Source organism: Artemia franciscana, unplaced genomic scaffold (assembly GCF_032884065.1).
Source record: "Artemia franciscana unplaced genomic scaffold, ASM3288406v1 Scaffold_961, whole genome shotgun sequence".
Taxonomy (NCBI): domain Eukaryota; kingdom Metazoa; phylum Arthropoda; class Branchiopoda; order Anostraca; family Artemiidae; genus Artemia; species Artemia franciscana.
This window is the reverse complement of record NW_027069061.1, coordinates 184880-201927: the sequence shown is the minus strand read 5'-3', so window position 1 is coordinate 201927 and position 17048 is coordinate 184880. Positions and strand designations below refer to the sequence as shown.

The following is a 17048-nucleotide window of genomic DNA, read 5'->3' as shown; positions in this document are numbered from 1 at the left end:
GGATCGCTAATTATAGGCATAATCCTCCCCTATCTGCTTTTGAAAAAATTTCCAAGAATGGTACGCTATCCAGGATTCTTAGTTTTCTGAATGCCAAGGACTTTTATATTACTTTTGAAAAAAAGACGTGTTAATATTATTTGGATTAACTTGAAGTTTTCTGGCATTACCAACAACGCTTTAAGCAGCCTGAAGTACTTGTTCTGCCTGGCTACCAGTGGGTAAAGGTAGGCATACTTAGCAGCCCCCACCCCTGGGGTGTAAGAGTGGACTCATCAGGTGAGACATATGCCAATTTTAACCTGTAAATCATCTAGAGTAATCCATCCATGAGTTAATGCCACTGCTACTTTTGATGTTTCATGTTTTGCGCTTAATGCCTTATTTTCTTCAAATTTAAAATTCTCCTGCTTTGTTACTGAAAATTTAGTGCTAGATTGTGGAACATATCCTACCTTATACCCACCCTGCCATTTACCACTGCTTACTCTGTACCTGTCTTGTTGTTTAAGTAAAGTAGGTAATGAAAAGTCAACTCAAGCCACCCCGTGAACTTAGGTAAGACAGCTCACGCCAATTCTCTGGATCATAATCTGTTTCAGAGTAAATACATATAAATACAGATATATATACAAACCCAAACAGAAACACACAAGGAAAATGGACAGCCAGGCACTGAGACACAAAGATAGAGAGACAGTTAGGAACACACACTAACACACAGACACAGACAAACCGAAGCTCAGAAAAAGATAAAAAGAGAGTGAGACAGAAATATACAAAAACAAACAGATATAGATGGTCAAACACACTAGCAAACAGAATGAGAGTGACAAAAAACAAACAAAGACAGACAAACAAACGGTCAAAACGGTGGCAAAGACACAGAGAGAGACAGAAACATATACAATCCGAAACCGAGACATAAACAGACAGACAGACAGTCAGACACAAAGGCAAAGAGAGAAAGAGTGAGAGAGAAACAAATACAAACACACAGAAACGGATGAAAAGCAGTCAGACGCAGAGGAAATGAGATAAAGAGAGAGACAAAAACACACAGAGAGAGAATAAGAGATAAACTAATAGACAGCCAGGCACGTAGATATAGAGAGAAAGAAAAAGAAGGAAATACACACAAATACACAGAGAAAAACAAACAAAGGGTCAGACATACAAGCACTCAGAAAGAGAAAGACAGGAACACACAAAAATACAGAGACGGACACAAAAACAGACAAACAGAAGGTCAGACACAAGAACAAAGAGAGAGAGAGAGAGAGAGAGAGAGAGAGAGAGAAGAGAGAGAGAGAGAGAGAGAGAGAGAGAGAGAGAGAGAGAGAGAGAGAGAGTTAGAAACACACACAAACACACAGAGAATGACAGAGCGACAGACAGACCGAATCTCAGACACAGACACAGAGAAAGAGAGAGAAAGAGTGGTTGAGAGAGAGAGATACAGAGAGAGAGAGAGAGAAATATACAAAAACACACAGAGACAGAGAAACAAACTATCAGACACATAAAAACACAGAATGAGAGAGATATATAACACAAACAAAATCACACAGAGGCTGAAAACAGACGGTCAGACACAGTAAAAAACTCACAGAGAGAGATAGAAACACATAAAAACCAGAACAGAGGCTCACACAGACAAACATACAGTCACAGAGATACACACAGAGAAAGAAAGAGAGAGCGAGAGAGAGAGAGAGGGAGAGAGATTCAGAAACACAAACAAACACATAGAGAAAGACACACAGTCAGACAAACAGATGGTCAGACACACAGGTGATCAGATAGAGAGGGACAGAAACACCCACAAAACCCATAGACAGACACTTGGATAAACAAAAAGACTTTCAGACACACTGAAACGCACGGAGAGAGAAAGATAGAAATGCACTTAAAGACACAGAGATAAGCAAACAGATGGACGAACATACGGTCAGACACGCTAGCACACAGAAAGATAGACATAAACTTACAGAAACATAGAGACAGACACAGAAACAGAAAAATAGACAGTGAGACTGACAGGCATGCACAAAGAGGGAAATAGAAACAGATATTTACACAGAGATAGGCAAACAAAAGGTCAGACAAACAGACAAAGAGAGAGAGTCCGAAATGTATACAAAACACTAAAAGACATACACAAAGACAGATAAACAAAGATTCTAAAATATTCACAGAGAGAAAGAGAGAGAGACAGAAATATGCTCAAACATACAGAGACAGACAAATATACGGTCAAACACAAAAGTATAGAGATAGAGAGAGAGAGAAACACACAGAGACAGACGCAGAGAAAGACAGACAGGCAGGCACAGAGAGAGAGAAAGGAAGAGAGAGAGAGAGAGAGAGAGAGAGAGAGAGAGAGAGAGAGAGAGAGAGAGAGAGAGAGAGAGATAGATAGAGAGAGAGAGAGAGAGAGAAAGAGAGAGAGAGGGAGAGAGACAGCGAGAGAGAAATAGACAGAAAGGGAGAGAGAAACACACGGAGACAGACAAACATAGAGATAAAAGACGCAAAGGCACACAGATAAACAAAGAGAGAAAGAGAGAGAGAGTGAGAGAGAGACAAAAACACACACAAACACATGGAGACAGTTAAAAAGACAAACAAACAGAAAGTAATAAATACAGACAGAAAAAGAGGGAGAGAGAAGGAAACACGAATACACACGAAGACACAGAAAAACAGACGGTCAGTCTCATAGACAAGAGAGAGAGACAAAAAACATAGAAACACATAGAGACGGTCATAGATACAGACAAACAGATGGTCAGACACGGAGGCAGAGGGAGAGAGAAAGAGCGAGAGAAAGAGAAAGAGAGATAGAAAGAGAGAGAGAGAGATAGAGAGAGAGAGAGAGAGAGAGAGAGAGAGAGAGAGAGAGAGAGAGAGAGAGAGAGAGAGAGCGAGAATGAGACCGAGACAGATATTAACACACAGTTACAGAGACAAACAAGCAAACGACCAAACACAGAGAGACAATAAAGAGAGAGACAGAAACATGCACAAGAACACAGAGACACACAAAGAGAGGGTCGGATGCAAAGACGGGGATTTAGTTCGACAGAAACACTTACAAGCACAAAAAAAATAGACATAGACAAACATATAGACTATCACATACACAGGCACACAAAAAGAGAGAGACAGAAACACACACAAACACTCAGAGACAGACAGAGAGACTGTCAGAAACACAGGCACAAGGAGAGAAAGAGACAGAAGTAAATAGAGACAGACACGACGACAGACAAATAGACGGTCAGAAACACAGGCAAACATAAAGATAGAGACAGATACACACACAAACACGCAGATACACGGTGGCACACACACACAAATACATAAATACAACCAAACCCTAACAGAGACATACACGGTCCGTCTCAAACTCAGCCTCTTGCATTGATTGTTTAACTTTCAAAATGGCCACCGACTCGTTCTGGCCCTACAAGAACAAGAGTTGTTTCAGTTTTTGAAATAAACGGTTATACAAGTAAAAAAAGGACAAAAATTAAAAGAGAATTGAAGATGTTTTGCTGCCAATGCCGTCTGGTATTTTGCCAAGACAGGTTATCTATCCGTGAGAGGGGAAATTTATTCATTGGAGCTGAAGGGAGCATTTGCTCCTACAGAGATCATGTAATGCAAAAGCGCCCAAATAAACTCAGAAACGCAATTTGGAAAGGGAAAAATGATCCATCATCCTAGAACATTTCTACGGAAGGATTCTAAACTGGAGAGCCCTGTACAATAAACTTAATAGTAAACATGCTTTTGAAGGAAAAGAAATCCAACTACAGTTCCACCAAAAAGTGCACATTGCTCTAGTAAGGACAATACAACGTCCAAAATCCAAAAACCCAATTTCGACATGTGTACATGGCTATTGCCCTTGTAGTTTCGATCAATAAAGTCTGAGCTGCCATCATTGATCTTGATCCTGTGTTTTAATGCGCAGATAAATCATAAAAAACCAACATTGTCGACTTCTAAATGGATAAGAACAATCAAATCATTCCATGCACAATTGTCATTATCTAGATCGTATTCATCCACATGAGGTTTCTAAAATTGAATTCAACAAGATTCACAGCAAATAATTGTGCTTAGCACGATTAAACAAAATGTTTCTTGCTCCCATGTATTTACAATTGAGAGAAGAGCAGAATCAGGTTTTGGCACATTTGATGATGAAAGTGATTATGAAATAATTGGCTGTAATGATGAAATATAATTATGAAAGTAGTCTGTTAATCTCTATCGATAGAAACAACACCACCTCTCAATTAATGTGCGAGTTACTCCTTGGCAAAATTTGAATTCATGTATAGCCGAAAATTCAAAGGCCTGTAAAATGATATGAGTAAAGGAAAAAGTGCCAATAGTTGTAACGAATCAATAATAATTTATCATTTATTTTGGGTACCATCCATAGATATAATCAAATGAAGAATGGGTGTTGATACTAATTGAAGATGAAACTTGGGTACGCCGATCAATAAATAAGGCTTGCAGGAAGTAATCGTCGATTCTCATGAAGAGTAAAAATCATAGGGTGAAATATGAAGTAACTGGAAGAGAGTATTCCCCAAAGATTCCAGATCAGAAGGGCGAAATATCAGTAGCAGGGTCATAACTGGACAGTTGTCCGTTGAGCGAACTATCCATCATTCATTTTTCTCCAAAGGGGCCCTCACTCCAAAAGAGATCAAGTCTCCCATAGAGTTGATAGGACAAATCTCAAATTCCTTCCCAAGTTTTTCCAGTGCAACCCGAAATTCAATATCTCTCAATCTTTTCGTAACCCGTTGTAGTCTGTTCAATTCTTTCTTATCATTATCTGAAATTTTCCCTAATGGGTCATGGATCTTTTATTTCACCTAAGTTCGTTTTGAAATTCGCCGTATGTTTTATTCTCCACAATCAGAGGATGAATTTGTAAAATCATATTTTATTTGTGTCTCTTATCTCTTCCTTGCTTTCCTCCCAAACCTTTGTTCCGTGACGGAAATCTTCTTCCACATTGAATTGGACCATAGTGTGCTTTACCTTAGATTTCATTGCTTTGTTGTAGCGTTGGTAGACTCCAGAAATAGAATATGACAGATAATTTCCAGGAACAGTTGAATACTAAACTGGAGAGTTTAAATTTTGACAATGTAGAAGATAGAAGGAACAATCATAGCAAAATAATTTTGGAAGTTTCATTTGTGCTCTAGGGAAGAAAGTTCGGAACACAGCTAGGAATATTAGCGAAAATGCATTATATTTAATAGAGAGAATGAAGTACTTTTAGTAGAGTCATTTCAGCGATAAATAATACGGAAATAGTAGGAATAAAAATGAAGAAGAGAAAGCATTAAAATAGAATCTGAGGAATTGTTAAGTAGAGACCATAGAAAAAATTGTCGAGGATCTGGAAGATACAGCTAGGCAGCAAAATAGTAGAAGTATTGAACGGCCAGGGTAGTAATTTGAGAGGGGGTTGTCGATTTTGACTTTTTCCACTTAAAGACAGAGACTCGGCACCAATAAGTGAAAAAGAAAGTGTTTAAGAGAGATTTGCAAAACATTTTGATGATGTAATAAATCAGAATAAGGTTACAAGAAAGTAAATAGAGCAATGAGAAAGTGTTTGCGACACCATGGATTTGTAGAAAAATTTATTTTGTGAAGATGAATTAATGACAGTACTAAAAAGGTTAAAAAATAATAAGGTGCCTGGGGGTGATATTTTGGTAAATGAGTCTTCTATATATGGTGATAAAGAGGATAGATATAAGCTACTGAAGATTTCAAATACAATTTTTGAAAAAGGGAAAGTAAATAGCGATTTTAAGAAAATCCTAATCAAACCCTTGAACAAGAAAGGTAATAAGAGCGAGAATGGTAATTAAAGAGGCAGCAGTCTGGATTCTTATGTAGCAAATTTGTTAGTACGATGATTTTGTTTTTGGATTTAGGTTTGATTAGGCCAAACTTTAAGAGAAAAGCAGTGTATTTTTTGGATAAGTAGCGAATGTGTCGACTAACTTTCTACTCTTAGATTAGATATTAAAAGTGCATTGTTCATGATACGCAGCTAGTCTTCATTTTACAGATTATGACCAAGTTTTGGATTCAGCTTGTAGAAGAGTTATAGCGAAGGTCTTATCTAAGAAAGGGGCACAAGACAAATAAAATAATGTGATTAGTGCCGTGTAAGAGAATAATACTGCTTGGTTAGCGTACGTAAAAATGTGGTTAGTAGCTAGTTTCATATGAAATAAGGAAATAAGCATTGTTTTTACCTACCCCTATTTATATGTAAAATTTCAATTGACTTTATCTTAAGGAGCACAACTAAGACAAAGGGGGAGCTTGGGAAGCTTAAGAAAAAAGGCAATGGGAAGGAAAACACTCCGGACTTAGATCATGATGATAATTTAGCCATCCTAGATTAAACCGAGAGAAAAATAATTAAACTTTTAGAATTTTTGCGATTAAATGGTAGGTTTATCCAAGAATAGATTTCAAAATTAATGTCAAGAAGACTAGGTCGCTGAATTTTGGAACAAGTTAAAATGAAAAACTGACGATGGGTAGCAAACTGTTGATAAATTAGACAGATTTGATTACCTAGGGAGTATTTTTAGTAAAGATAGTGAGAAAACTTAAGGTTTTCAAAGTAGAATAGCCAAAATCTAGGGTATTTTTGACAGTTAAAACTGCTCAGAAGGATAAAAACATAATATTTTGAGCTAGAATTTGAATAATGGAAGCCTTAATGATGACAGATGTCAAGTGTTGTCTGGAAGCATGGTTGCTGTCATAAATAGAGGAAGATTTGCTTGATATTTTCCATAGAAAGTGCCTAAGGAATGTTTTGGGTATCTGACTGACAGACCGTGGTTGAACCAGTAGACAGTACAAAAATTCGATTCAATGCCACACGCTATTTCTAAAATAATAGAAGGGTTCAGATGGCTAGGGCACGTTCTGTGGACGAAGGATAACGTATTGCCAAAGACTGTCCTTTTCAGTCAACTATCTAGGGCTAAACAAAAATGGAGTAATCCTAGGTTTGGATTGGACGATTTTGTCAGGAAAGACTTAAGAGAAATGTGATCTTCTTCGGAGGGTGTAAAGACTAATACTTTAAATAGACTGGGATAGACGAGGAGCGTAACTAACCTTTGTTTATATAAGGTGTCTTGTTGCTGCGGTTAGTTTTCAGTAGTAGTAGCATTATTGTTTTTAGAATTTCAGGTAATGTTCAGTCCAAAGGTATAATTATTAGACCTTAGACAAAATTAATTTCTAGAAATTTTAATGGTGAGTCCTGGAGGACAGAACGGAAAGTACTCGGAGAAGGTTAGCTACCCTTCAATCATTTTTTGCGCTAACGATGACTCTTGTAAGGTTGTGTTTATAATAAGGCCGATAATTGCAAAAAGGTATGAGAATACTTTCACTCCTTCAACGTTCCCTTATCTCCGATAGTTGCCATACGTGGAATTTGAGTAAATTAGCCTTACTAAACACTCTTCCTTAAGATACTAATTTCAATTTATGAAATTAGTCACCAAAAACTCTTAAGAAAACAATCAAAACTGGTAGTGTCTAATTGCGCCGATGAAGTTCAAATCGACACTCAAACCCAGTGATCACTTGACTTAAATTCAAATTTGTTAAAAGAGATAGAGAAAAGGATGCTGAATTCTTTAGTGTTGATTAAATTTTTCCCAATAGTTTCTGCGAAAATTAATCGGTGAAATCTATTTCCAAAGAGAACTCAGATAAACTTCGAATAACCAAAATGATTAGAACCAGTTTCTCCAGTTCCACTAATAAAATGTTATTTACCGATTAATTCACTTAATGATGAGAAGTGACCCTTGGATGTCAGGTAAACTATAACTTCAACAAGGAATAAATCATCAACAAAATTTTCCTAGTCTATGGGTGGGAGTTTAGATTCCTCAGCGTACCCCAGCTCAACTAAATAACAAGCCCCTTACATTGGCATTTTGTATTGACAAAAGGGCTAGTTCCACGGTATTGACAACATAGGAGGGATTTGGTAGGTAAAAGAATGAGATGGGAGGAAGGGGGAATGCATAGACTTCTCCTTAAGATTCGAACTCTTCTTTATTGATAACAAAGAACGAATATAGAAGGTAAGAAGTAAGGAGCTAAAACAGTGTCTAGGAAAGTTCAACTATTTGTCTGAGACTTACTATTAAGACTCAGCTTCAAGTTTTAAGATCCACTCAGTTTAGGAGGAGAAACAAAGTTCCTTTAACTTACTTTTCGTTGTTATGATTTACTCACATATTTATAAACTGTTTATTTTAAGGTGAATATTAATGCTAAGTTTTGTCAAGGTACCCACTTGAGCCCTTTATAGTGGTTTGAAAGATTAATTAATTTTAAAATTGTATCATGTTTCCACTAATGCTGCAGCTTGATCAACTTGGCCATATAACTAAAGAAAGGAAACAAGGGACAAATATAAGAAACAACGAAAGGGACTTATTTAATATGAAGAATAGAAGTCCTCGCTAAATCAAAGTAAAATTGAAAAGGGACTATAATTTATCGAAGAATTTTAGTGCTCTAGTCAACCGACGGTGTTAGTTGCCAAAGGGGAAGATAAGGCTCTAGCTAAAGCTGGAGCCAAGACCTAAAAGTGTGGCCTGGTTGACTCGGCCTCACAACTAAGGAAAGAAAATAAGCGACAAATATACAAAGCTACAAAAGGAAATCCCTTAGTGTGAAGAATAGAAGCCCTCGCCAAATCCTAGTAAAATATCAAAGAGACTTTTTTTTATCTGAGAGATTTAGTACTCTAATCAGTCAAAGATTTGATTCGCAAAACGGGAAGATAAGGCTCTAGCTAAAGCAAGGGCTAAAACCCAAAAGGCAACTTCAAAGATTTTAAATAATAAATCAGCTACCAACACAAAAAGAAAGGTCTCGTTTTTGACACAGTGCCTAGAGGGTTCGATAATATTATACTACCTTTACATCTAAGGAAATGTAAAGAAGACAGATTGTTTGCACAGAAACTTAAAGAAAAGCTACTTGCCGGAAAGTTCCTCTACTTTGTAACTTAATCTAGACACATGGCAACCCTTCTTCCTCACTGTGTTCTAAAGTGTATTCGCTTTTGTTCTTAAGTCTCATTTGTTTAGTTACGACTTGCTCCTCCCTGATACTAAATTCTATCTATTCCCATAACTTTTATCAAACTAGCAGGTTTTTTGTCTATTTATCTCAAGTTTGTCCTTATGTAATGTTGCAATACAAGGATCCGTAATCTTGCGACTTTCCAATTTATTACTGTTATGGAACTGAACTAAATGGAAATGTCCTTTATAATTTAGTGATTCTTTATTCTATTAGACAATGATCTGTGAATAAAATTTAAGACCTCTAAATTTGTTACGGTCGATAAAGGGCCGATGTCATTTGTTATTTATTACAAAGCACAGACAATAGGGGGCTTTAAATTTAATCAAAATTGAGTTACTCAAAAAGTTATATAATAATCATAAAAGGAGAAATCTTATTAAGACATTATTACACATTAGAACTTCGACGTAAATTTTCCTGGAAGATAAAATATTTTGGATTTTTTCTGGCTCTTTTTCACTCTCCGTCTCACGGTTGGGATGGCTCTAATTGTTTGATCACCATTCGGTTTTCTTGTCCAAAGGACTTAAATTTAATTCTTAGACTTGATCATTAGAATTTATTTTGTTTTTTGCTCTTTTTTGGTTTGGATATTGGGGGGGGGGTGGATTCCCTAGAATAATGTTTCACGTATTAGGGTCATTATTGATTAAGTATTATAATGTCAAGTATTATGCTGATGAGGCCTATTGCAAGCGTAAATAGCGACAAAGACCACACTGAATTTCCATATCAAATAAACACAACTTAAAAACAAAAGGGGAAATTTTCTTAAGACAGTGAAATCCAATTCGTTGAATATTTTCACCCTACGTCCAAGGGCTGGGTTCAGCACAAAACGAGAAAAACAAACACAACTTAAAAAAGCTATAGGTGTCCTGTTGAAGACGACCTTTGGAGATAGTGCCGAAATTTTCACTGAATTGAATTCCACTGTCTTGAGGAAATTGACCTGTTATTTTAAGTTGTGTTTATTTCCTATTGCAAACAGTGCTGTGGCCTATATTAAGACACTTTAGTCCCACTCTCTGTTAGGAAATGATATTTTACATTCTGCCACCACCCCCTAAAAATATTCTTTTATATTTATCTGAAGGCTCTAGGATAGAAATAGAGTTCGAAAATAGACTTTGTAAAGCCTAGAGCAAATCACCTCATATAACAAATGATCCACCGACACACTTTGTAATTGCAAGGACGCACTTACGCACCACTTTTTACATTATATCGTCCCTGAAATAGATCAACTTAGGTAGAAGAAGCTTTATAATAAATGTCTATATTAAACATTTGTTTTGAATTGACTAATTGTGTTTTGCTATGCTGTTTGACCTATGTGATTGTATGGATGAGTAGGGTTAAGGCCTCATTCAAGAGCTGGTCTATATTAATCACTAATTTAGGAAAACAGTCTTCCTTTTCTCCTTCTGTCTCTTTTTTTTTTTTTTTTTTAATGTGTTTTGTGCTGTTGCATTGGTGATTTCTCTTTTCATGATATTAAAAGAATCGCGTTTTATTGCTAATTTTAAATATATGAGTTTCATCAGTTTAGTATTACCCATCAAAAGTTACGAGCCTGAGAAAATTTGCATTATTTCAGAAAATAGGGGGGACATCCCTTAAAAGTCATACAATCTTAATACAAATCACACCATCAGATTTAGCGTATCAGAGAACCCTAATGTAGAAGCTTCAAGGTCCTATCTACGAAAATGTGGAATTTCGCATTTTCTGCCAGAAGACGGATCAAGGACTCGTGTTTATTTGTTTTTTTATTTTTTTTTGTTTGTTTTTTCCAGGGGTGATCATATCGACTCAATGGTCCTAGAACGTCGTAAGAGGGCTCATTCTAACGAAAAATCAAAAGTTTAATGCCCTTTCTAAGTGACCAAAAAATTGGAGGGTACCTGGGCCCGCTCCAACGCTCATTTTTTCCCAAAATCAGTGGATCAAAATTCTGAGATAGCCATTTTATTCTCAAAAGTCAAAAAACCTAATAAATATGTCTTTGAGGACGACTTACTCCCCATAGTTCCCATGGGAGGGGCTGCAAGTTACAAACTTTGACCAGTGTTTACATATAGTAATGGTTATTGGGAAGTGCACAGAGGTTTTCAGGAGGATATTTTTGGTTTGGGGGGGGGGGAAATTGAGGAGGGGTTATGTGGGAGGATATTTCCATGGAGGAATTTGTCATGGGGGAAGAGAATTTCAAGGAAGGGGGCGCAGGATTTTCTAGCATTATTTAAAAAAAAACAGTAATGATTTTTTTTTCAACTGAAAGCAAGGAGCAGCACTAGAACATAAAACGAACAGAAATTATTACGCATATGAGGAGTTCACCTCCTTGTAATACTTAACTCTTTACGCAAAAGAATTTTTAGTAGTTTTAACTATTTTTTCTACTGCTTTTGTGATTCAGGGGTCATTCTCAAGGAATTGGGAGAAAATTTAAGCTTTAGTTTGAAGAGCGAGGTATTGACGAGGGGATGAACTCCCTCATATACGTAATTAAAAATACGAATATAGAAGTTAGTTGCGTAAGTAAATTCGTAAGCTACGTATATTTTTTATTAATGAAAACGTTCGTAAAAAATTAAAAGTTCTAGTTGCCTTTTTAAGTAATCAAAAAATTGGAGGGCAAGTAGGCCTCCTCCGCCGCTCCTTTTCTTCTCAAAATCTTCGAATTAAAACTATAAGAAAGCCATTTAGACAAAAAAATTAATATGCAAATTTTGTTTTAATTATTTATGTGCGGATAGCCAAAATCAAAACATGCATTAATTCAAAAACGTTCAGAAATTAAACGTTCAAATAAAAAATTTTTACAACAAAGTGATATCTTCTATAAATCTGTGACGTAAAATGATAATTTTGCCACAAGGGGGGTAAATTTCCATAAAGGGAATATTCTGAGAAAGTAAATCAATTTAAAATTATTAAGAACTTTATGCGCTTAAAGCTGTGTTTTTTTCAGAAGTAGTTATGTCGCAGCTTGGCTTATTTGTTCATCAAACAAAAAAAAACAAGTTTTTTTTTAACTGAAAATAAGGAGCGACATCAAAACTTAAAACGAACAGAAATTATTCCGTATATGAAAGGGACCTTTTCTCTTAAACGCCCCGCTCTTTACGCTAAAGTTTTTTACTGTTTTAAAAATAGAGTTAAGAGAAAGAGTCAAACTTCAGCGAAAAGAGTGGGGCGTTGAGGAGGAAAAGTCCCTTTCATGCACGCAGTATTTTCCGTTAGTTTTAAGTTTTCATGTCGCTCCTTACTTTCAGTTAAAACAACTTGTTTTTTTTATTTGATGAACAAATAAGCCAAGCTGTGACATTACTACTTCTGAAAAAAAAAACAAAGCTCTAACCGAATATATTTCTTAATAATTTTAAATTGATTTACTTTCTCAGAATATTCCCTTTATGGAAATTTACCCTCCTTGTGGTAAAATTGTCATTTTACGTCACAGATTTATAGAAAATATCACTTTGGTGTAAAAAACATTTTGTCCACTTAAGAAGTGCACTAGAATTTGACTTTCAGTTCGAAAAGGAGTTCTTTTAATTTCATAATACCATTAGGTTAACATAATCTTTCCTGTGAAAAAAAAACTTAAAAAACACGCATCCACTTCAATTCATTTCGGGAAAATCCAGAATTCAAAATTTTTGTTAGACAGGAGCTTAAATCCTTTGTCAAAGTATTTTATTGTATGCTGATTATGATGATGTTCCTCTTCTGGAAATTCTAGGAAAAGTTTTATGTTGATAAATTTAGATGGATAACTTCAGGCTTGTAAATTTTAAGTGTTTAGGATAACCATAAAAAACTAATTCCTTTTGTGTGCACAATATTGCCAAACAACTTTTCTTAGTGTCTCTTACTATTGGTAAGAGTTTCTGATACCTTACATTTCTTTGTAATAAGTGTTAGATTTGAATCTCATATTTATCTTCATTTGCAGAACAATTGATGCTGCTATATTTAATGACTTTGAACATTACACTGCAAGTGATATAATTGCAATTATATTCACCAATTAGGATGTAATTGAATCTTGGTACTGAGAGTGTTCTTAAGCACTATAAATTCGATTTGAAATTGGTAGTAGTTTAAATCATTGATGAAATAAATTATCCATTAGAAATATGCAAAGAACAAGAAACATGGGGAGGAGTCGACATTTGGGCAAATTTTATTGAAGAGAACTTTCCGAAAAGACAGCGCAGGTTAGCTGGAAATTACACAGTCTGCTTGGAGAAGAATATTGCACCATCGAAGAAAGGGTGCCTAATCTATTCATTTGGCATCAATTTCGACTGGACCTTTGAAGAAAGGGCAGAAGACTATGGGTGTCAAGTGCTTGCGTTTGATCCTTCTATGGCTGTATCAGCTCACCATCATTCCTTGAATATTTTTTTTAGTCCCAAAGGTAGGCAGTTTTAATATTTGGCCATGAAAAATAAGGCTGCCAAATTCTAACAGAAAACCTAATTAGGATTTAAAGAGATACTTATTTTATCAACAGCTTTCAATAGCTAACTTTCAAGTGATTACTTTGACACGTATTTATATTTGCTAGAATACAAAAGAAAGATATTTAAGGTATTAGTGGACTTTTTTTTCACCTCCACTGGATTTTCGTAAAAAAATATATAACTTAGTGCACAATATGATATAAATAAGAGCCATCAGGTGAAATCTATTTAATTTAGTGCTGTAAAAGGTGCTAAGTGCTATTAAGGATTTTGAGACGACGAAGATTTTATTAAAAGATATTGCAATGATACAGAAAGAGGTGTTAGTAGTTTTTATGTCTACTTTTAGGTTTTTTTATTCCTTATTTTTCATCCTTTTTCAGAGTTTTTTATGTTTCATCATGGTATATTCGGACAAACAGGCAATTTTTGAATCTCAAAATTATAAATATTCTAGTCCTAAGAGATCTTTTCCCCACAGTTTATTTCACTGGGTTTTCTGGGGACCTTACTTTCACTCCATTTTAGGAGGGTTTCAATACGGGACTCCTTTTTGTGTTTTTTTTTAATTTATGCCTTTTCCATTATTTTTTCTTATTCTAAATTTTTTAGTATCTTATGTTTATTTTTGACTTTTCTTGTCATTTTAATATCATTTTCAAGAGCTTTTTGCTTTATTGGGGGATATACGAAAACTTTGAAATTTTTCGGAACGTCAAAACCCTGAATATTCTTGACCTACAAGTTCCTTCTCTCACAGTCTGTTTCAAAACGGTTTGGGAAGGGGGAGGGACCTTACTTTTGCTTTCAAGTATGCTGTATAGAGCTTCTGAGGGTGCTGTTATATTAAATTTTTGCTAGATATATTTGCTTTAAGCATAATTGAATATTTTTAATTTATCAACTTCAGAAATAGACAAATGAAAGCAGAATATTTGTTTTTCAATATGTTAAAAAAATAATAATTACTATCACGAATAGTTTGGACATATATGGCCAACATTACGTTCCTTTATCTTAAAATACTGTAATTAATTAACAGCTTGTTTGCTTATTATCCCAACAGTCTATTTCACAAGGTATTTTTTTGGAAGGAGGCTACGTTTAACTGCATTTAATTAGAGTTTTTAAAGGGATTCGAGTTTATCTTCCTTTGAAAAACACATTTTCCCTTATATTTTGTAATTCCAACTTTTTAATATTGTTTGTTTATTTTCAGCTTTTTTATTCAGATATTTTTGTCTTTTTAAACACAAACTCGATATTTCTAGCATTGTGTGTTTCTTCACCCACAGTCTAGTTCACGGAGATTATCGAGGAGAGGGCCTCAAACTTCGACTCAGGGATTTCTAAAGACAGAACTCCTGTTCGTCTTTCATTGAATTAAGCCCTTTCACTTATGTGTAGTAATTATAACTTTTAAAATATTATATTTGTTTGCAGCTTCTCTATTCCTCATCTTTTATTATTTTCAAAAGTATTATGTTTTATCAGGGAAATACAGAGATATTTGCATGTTTTTTAAAGTCATAACCCTTTTCCAAGTCATTATAGTCCTGTGAGATCCTTCCCCCAAAGTATATTTCGTGGGAATATTCCTAGAGCTCTTCCTTGCTCTTCACTTCAAGGGGTTTTTACGACGGGACTCCAATTTGTCTTTCTTTAAATTACACCGATTCCAACACATTCCGTAATTCTAACTGTTTAATATTTTATGTTTATTTTCAGTTTTATTCCTCACTTTTTTATTTTTTCAAGATTTATGTTTTTTATTAGGTATACAGGACTGTTATTTTTTTGTCACAGTAATAACCTGAAATTTCAAATTCTTACGAGATGGCTCCCTTACAGTCTGTTTCACGAAGGTTTTGAGGAGAGGACTTATTAGTGTTTTCTGATATTTTTAGCTTTTTGTGCTCCTTATTTTTGTCATTTTCGAGAGTATATGTTTTATCGCTGGATATACGGGTGTTTGCATTCTTTTAAAGTCATAACCCCTGACTTTTTTAGTCCAACAAGGTCCTTCCCCCATAGTCTTTAACATTGATTTTCGGGGATCTTCCTCTCAATCAATTTCAGGAGATTTATAAGATGGGACTCCAGTTTTTGTTTCTTTGAAACAGGTCGTTTCCTTTATATTTTGTAATTCTTCCTTCGTATTATTTTATGTTTCTTTTCAGCATATTATTCTTTAATTTGTATCTTTTTTTCATAGGTTTTTTCCTTATCGTTGAACACTTTGTCATTTTTTGAAAATCATAACCCAGACTTTTCTAGTCCAACGAGATCCTTTCCCAACAGTCTATTTCACAGTTTTTTGGGGTTTTCTTTCACTTCATTTTACAAGGCGTTTAAGACGGGAGTCCTATTTGTTTTTCTAATAATTAGGCATTTTCCCTAATATTTTGTAATTTTAATTCTGTTTTGAATATGTGTTTATTTTCAGTTTTTCTTTTTCCTTATTTCTTATAGAATAAAAGTTCTATTTTCTATCGAGGGAGAAACTGATAATCTGCTTCTTTTGAAAGTTATAATATTGAATTTTCAAGTCCTGCAAGTTCCTTCCCTCACAGTCTATTGTGGCAAAGTTGGTATGATATGGCCACTATAGGGGGTAAGAGGTATGTTGATAGGGTGAAAAATGACTGTGCTATTGTCCTATTTTATGGTTTTTGTGATGTAATTATAAGATTCAGTTGCTACAGGGTTATGTGAGAAAATAGGTATTAGTTATTGATAACGTTTAACGGACTCAAACAACAACAGAACAAAGTGTGAATGCTAGACGAAACTCGTTACTGGGAGTATTGTTCCAACAGATCTTAAAGCACAAGATAAAACTTGGGACCATAAGAAAACACAATCACATACATTACTCAAAGTAACCCCAAGGACTCACTACAGACCAGTTGTCAAAAGTATCTCAAGAAAATCAAACGGAATAGTTACAATCAAACGTTGCTTAAATGTGATTTGCCCCACAACACTATCCATTGCAGGACCTGTCATACAGCTAGGATGTGTGTATTTCTTCAGTTTCTCTTCCAACTTACACATTTCCTTGACCCAAGGAAATGAGGTTATTTTCGTGGTTCTTTTCAAAAATTCTTTATTTTAGTAAGTAGTTAAGTCTTTGCAATTTGTTTTCTCTGTATTTTGACTCATCTATATCAATATAAAGTTTTTTTTCATATTTTAACTTATATTTAACAAAACAAAATTCTTAATTGAATTGCTCACTCGCCTCTTTGAAGAGAGTTGCCTCAATTCATTATATTCCACTGAAAAAAACTATCTTTAAACACTCGGACCATGTTTCTTATGCTATAATTATTCTTTGGAATATTCTCTTGCGTATAGCCTCAATTT

General features: G+C 34.9%; 1 protein-coding gene across 1 annotated transcript in view; it reads left to right on the top strand.

The window, feature by feature from the left end:
• Positions 1–13345: 13345 nt before the first annotated feature.
• LOC136043767 (probable methyltransferase-like protein 24) overlaps positions 13346–17048 on the top strand; it is a gene marked incomplete at its 5' end in the record, with an annotated part of 53893 nt that continues 50190 nt past the window's right edge. The window contains one exon of the mRNA XM_065728682.1: positions 13346–13633. Within this exon, the coding sequence (XP_065584754.1) occupies positions 13346–13633 (288 nt within the window). The remainder of the gene's footprint in view (positions 13634–17048) is intronic.